Source organism: Leptopilina heterotoma, unplaced genomic scaffold, assembly GCF_015476425.1.
Source record: "Leptopilina heterotoma isolate Lh14 unplaced genomic scaffold, ASM1547642v1 Lhet_65, whole genome shotgun sequence".
Lineage (NCBI taxonomy): Eukaryota > Metazoa > Arthropoda > Insecta > Hymenoptera > Figitidae > Leptopilina > Leptopilina heterotoma.
The window spans coordinates 1,942,572-1,948,311 of record NW_025111152.1 but is presented as its reverse complement, the minus strand read 5'-3'; the positions used below and the strand labels follow the sequence as shown (position 1 = coordinate 1,948,311).

The 5,740-nt window shown below is 29.9% G+C and overlaps 1 protein-coding gene across 1 annotated transcript; it reads right to left on the bottom strand.

Annotated features, from left to right (window-relative positions):
• Positions 1–3,443: 3,443 nt before the first annotated feature.
• LOC122510002 (trafficking protein particle complex subunit 4) lies at positions 3,444–5,401 on the bottom strand. The gene is made up of 2 exons (XM_043624377.1): positions 4,962–5,401; positions 3,444–3,993 (listed from the first exon to the last, which is right to left on the bottom strand). The coding sequence occupies exons 1-2, from the start codon at positions 5,134–5,136 to the stop codon at positions 3,515–3,517; spliced, it is 654 nt and encodes a 217-aa protein (XP_043480312.1). The 5' UTR covers positions 5,137–5,401; the 3' UTR covers positions 3,444–3,514.
• Positions 5,402–5,740: the final 339 nt, after the last annotated feature.

The following is a 5,740-nucleotide window of genomic DNA, read 5'->3' as shown; positions in this document are numbered from 1 at the left end:
CAGCCAATTCAGCAGCGGGATCTATACTGAATAATATCCAATCAATTGGTATGAACTCCTGGCCAGCGTATATAAAATTATTTCAAAGTGTAGTTCTAGGTATTTTATTGTATTGCGCACAAATCTGGAGTCTAAATTATTTGGACGATTTGGAGGGAGTTCAACTAGGCTTTTTCAAGAGACTCCTTATGCTGCCTATATCTGTACCCTGAACCTGAACTATGCGGTGAGATTGGAAACGGGCTCTTTTCACGCCTCGTTCTATGTCCTAAAAGGCATCCTGTCTTGGATTAGCAAAATTGCATTAATGGAAACTTCAATGGTACCCAAGACGGTGCCTGGAGAATCTTGGACGATTGGCTGTGAGGAGGCCGAACGATAAAACAAATTGGTTTGTTAAAATACGTAACTTTTTTACAGCTTGTGGTTTGGGGTGTAGATGGACGGCTGAGTCCCCGCTGAGATTGGGCGAGGATATGAAGGACAGTTTAAATAATTATGCGAAATATCTTTTATCGATTGACAGAGAACGTTTTTTACATCGAAAAGTTTATTAATATATCCCGGTCTCCGACTGCAGAATGGGCCTCAAAATTATTTGTTATTAAATTGTCATTTGTTTTTTAAGAGAGTGCTTGCCCAGGTGAGATTGCTAAACGCGCATGTATGTAGAATTATTGTAAGGGACCAGAAATATGCTTTTGATAAGGACCGAAAATGTAAATTATGTAAGTTGGAAACAGAAAATTTATATCATATCTTGACTGATTGTCCAGCGTGCGCACATTTGTGGGAACAATTGTTCCCTCAGATAAAGTGCTGTAACGATGTCTGGGACGTTTGGCTCTCTATTCTAACAAATATGAAACTATCCGAAATGTATAAATTTGTAAATTTGCTGTTGAAAATTTTGAAAGAAGGAATGTCAGGGTGTCTACAACACCTGGAAAACCTGGAAAACCGGGAAATGTCAGGGAAATTAAAAATGTCCTGGAAAACCTGGAAATGTCAGGGAATTTTTTTGAAAGTCAGGGAATTTTTTTATAGTTATAAAACCACATCATAATTGAATTGATAATGATTTTATCACTCGGTTATCTTTAATTATTATAAAACATGAAGAGTTATCGATATTTTCATGTTTTATAGTTATAAAAAATTTAATTTCTAATTTTAAGTAAAATGTTCTCTTATTTGACTCGGACTGCTTATATTTTTGTTCGTAAATGGTCCGTAATTTTTCATTTTTGGTCCGTAAAGTACGTATTTTTAAATACTGTGTCACTGGTTCGAGTCCTGATAATTTTTTTAAAAATGTTCATTTTATATTCATAATAATTTATAACGTTACTGACGTTCACATAATGATTAAGAAAAAAAAATAATTTTCTATTCAAACTTTTTTCTTAATAAAACTTTTAGAATGTTTCTTGAACAGAAAGTTAAGAAAGGAAAATTTTGTAAACGTAAAATATTGTTTTCTGAGTGAAAAACAGTTTTTCTCTTCGAATCGTTGATGACAAACGTTGTAAATACTTCTCCCACGTCATTTATAAGTGTTATCAAATAAAATTTAAGCAATGTTTTTTTTGTAACCCCTTATTATGTCGATTCTTAAAACCTGGAAAAAAAATTTTAGAAGGCCTGGAAAACCTGGAAATGTCAGGGAAATTTTTTTCAGATTAGTTGTAGACACCCTGAATGTATGCTGAGGAGTTCAACGTCTGATTGCTGGCGAAAACACCGCTTATATGTACTATAATGTATTAAGACAAGTGTATTAATAAATAAATAATAAATAAATAAATTTTAAAAATCCGATAGCAGATTCATAATCTGCGACCCCAAAAACCCCTGAGTAACAAAATTCAAGCGAATCGAGTAAATTTTTAAAAAATTTGTCGGACATATTGGATCCGCCATTTGGAATTTTGAAAATCTGATTATATATTCGTCATGAGCGACCTTAAAAACATATAAACACTAAGTTCTATTACATTTCATAGCCATGGTAAATATCGGTGCACCATAAAAAGAATTGAATAATTTTTTTCTCAAATCAGTGCCATTTTGAAGCCGCCATTTTGTTTTTTTATTTCCGCTATTGCATATTTTGAAAGTTTAATAAGTTTGTGCCAAATTGTGACACTTGTATTCATGTGAAAAAAAATGTTTTCAGTAAGAAATAATTATTTAAAAAAAAAATTTTTTATTTTTTTTGCAATTTGATGCACAAAATTCGCCATATTTAATTTTCTTTTCGATAAATTTAAAATCTGAGCCCGGAGTCTTGTAGAGCGACCCCGAAAAACATAAAGAAACACTTCAGTTACTTGCAATAAAATTTTTGAAAATAATTAAATTTCGCAGAAGAATTTTATTATTTATAAAGATAATTAAATTTTCGCCAAGAATTTTTTTAGATTTTTTAATATAATTAAACTTCTCCGAAGAATTGAATTTCTATAAAAATTTTATTATTTATGAAAAATAAATAAATGTTTGCATAGAATTTTTTCAACAATTTTTTCTAAATACTTAATTGAATTCTTTTGGAAAATTTTATTAAAATGTACAAATTTTATTATTATATTTTAATTAAATATAATTTTATATTTTAATACAATTTTTAATATATCTATAGCGATATATTAAAAATGATTGAATTGAGGAAAATATGAAAATAATTGAAATTTCCACAAGAATTTTATTAAAATTGTTGAAAATAATTGAATTTCGCAGAATTTTATTATTTATAAAGATAATTAAAATTTTGACGAGTATCTTTCAAAATTTTGAAACATAATTGAATTTCTGCGAAGAATTAATTACTTTTAAAAATAATTGAAATTCTACAACCATTTGTAACTTCTCAAAAATTCTCCAAATTATATCGTACATTTTACGGTTTTTTCGTACTTTTTCAAACAAATTACGGACTTTTTAAAAAAACTGACTTTTACGGACTTTAAACAAATTTATGGACCTAGTTTGATCCCTTTGCTTTCCACGCTTTTCACGCCTTTTCCGGACGCTGGACACCCTGTTATTCGTCTTTCAAAGTTACTCCTACATTTTTTAACAAAATTTTCAAGTCTTATTTTTCAAAATTTTAGATTTTTAAAAAGTTAATATCTCAGGCTAGCATGGACGAAAAATGTTCAACAAGGGGTCAAAAGGAGCGTCTGAAAAACTCTATTAAATAAAAAAAAAATATATAGGTGTCCTAACATTTTTTAAAAGTTATGGACAAAAAACGGTTTTTTCTGATTTTTATAATGAAAAAAATGTAGTTAATATTTCTTAACCTGGCTCAAAGTATTCTCATTTTATATCCGCGCGTGAGATCTAAAATTAAAAAAACATTTATCCCTAAAGCCCTTATAGTCTCGAGATTGAAAATGTTTGCTTAAAACAAAGCTTCCATGAGGAAGCAATAACAATTTTAAATTATAAAAATTTTATTTTCAACACATAAATATTTACAAAATATGAAGTAGTTATTTTCAAGCATTCAAGCACTGTTTGCACCTGATTTCTCAACTAATTCCAATAGTAACTGTAGACTTGTATCGAAAAGTTCGCATCTAATTGGCATTTCTAAGGAATAGAAAGGATTTTTTAATGCATAATCCGCATACAATTCGTATACTCTCTTTGTTAGTACTTCAACTCCAGTTTGTAAGGGTTCAGCTATAATTATAAACTTAACACCAGTCAAAGTTTGATAACAATATAATCGAAACGTATCTGCCTCTAGAACTTCAATTCCAGAACAACGTGGCTCTGGACTCAATTGACTGGCAATTGCAAACAGTGGATAGAACATTGATGCAAGAAAAATCTTTTCATTTGTTGTCATTTTAGCTCGACTAAACTTTAATGTTATTGGAAAGTTTTCCTGTTTATCCAGTAGCTCCATTATATTTCTTCCATCTGGAAGTTCACATCCTGTCACTGGTTCACCATTTGCAGCTGTCAATACATGTCCCACTGAAAGTCACACAAATTTCTCTACTTTCAAAATTGTTCAAATGGTAACGTTTCACATCAAATAATAAAACGCAAAGAATCTATCAAATCTAATAAAATTTAATATTAAACAAATTTTGGGATTAAAAATCTAAAATTTGAATGTGTCCCAATATTTTTAGGGTTCCGTACACCATAGGTGTACTGACGGAACCCTTATGAAATCACTCGTGTGTCCGTCCCAGCCACGCAAAATGGGCTGTCCCCCCCCCCCCCTTAACTTCTACAAATCTCAACCTGGTGAGTTGAAATTCGGTAGGGATCTTCAGTTTAAAGTGCAGATTATAGGAAAAATATAGCGAACTTGATTGACGGACATATTTGCGAACGAGGAGGGAAAGAAATTCAATTTTTTCGAAAAAATTGCAAAAAATGACCCTGTCCCCCCCCTTTAACTTTTACAAATCTTATCCTGTTGAGCTGAAATTTGGTAGGGATCTTCAGTTTTAAGTAAAGATTACAGGAAAAATATAGCGAACCTGATTGGCGGAGTTATTTGCGAAATGAAGGGCAAGAATTTGAATTTTTCGAAAAAATTACACTGTCCCTACTTTAACTTTTATAAATTTAAACCTGGTGAGTTAAGATTCAGCTTGTATATTCTTTTTCAAGTGCAAATTATAGAAAAAATAAAGAGAATGTGATTGGCGAAGATAAGTACTATAAAAGAAAAAATATAAAGATTTATTAATAAAATAAAATAATAAAAATATTTATTCGAAATTTAAAAAAATATATTACTATTTTTTTAATTATTTTTTTCAAATTTTGTAAGAATTTTTGAAATAATTTTTTTATAAACAATGAGTTTTATTTTGGTGTACGGAACCCTCGATCTTAATGCGAGTGAAACTCGCACTTGTCCGATTTTTTTTATTGTTTTTGTATAAGGTGTATATATATTAATATAAACAAAATGTTTAACTTACCATTAATTCCACCCCTTTGACCAAAAACAACAACAGTTTTTTTATTCTCATATGATAATTTTATATCAAGTGGATAATTAAATACTTTTTCATTTTCAACTTTTGGTACATTATGGTCATGATTAAAAATTAAACCTCCCGATTTTGAAACAATATAAACACCATATATGACCATCTTGATTATTAATATCAATTTAAAAAGTTCTCAAAATATAATTTTTATAATTAATTATTTTATAATTATTATTAAGAAGAGATATATTTTATTAATAATAAATTATTATGTCATGTTTTTTTGTTAACAAATTACTTTTGGTGTAGCTGTCAGAAACACCTTTTTAAATCATTATTATAACAATTCTGAGAAAGCAAAACAAAACTTTTATTTTATATCACTATAGTTCAACTGTTCAATATCAATAGGAGCGTTTTTCTTGGAATATTTTTTTAACACCGAGAAACCTCTGAAATATGACAGTAGGGTGCCAATCACACAAGCAATCACATCGCGTTAAGAGAGATGGAGATATATGTTCGCTATATTTGCACTCATTTCCTAGTTACAAAACGCGAGAAGCATGCATTTCCCCCAGGATGCACGGTTGCGCGCACGGCAGGGATGGGTAAATGTAACAAACTCGAGGTTTTCTACGTACACTGTAAAAAAATCTGGTGTAAATTTACTATGTCCGACGTTGGAAAGTTTGGTCACTATGTCCGACGTGGTATTTTTACACGCCGACTGTAATCTACATAACCTGCAAATATTTTTTGAAATA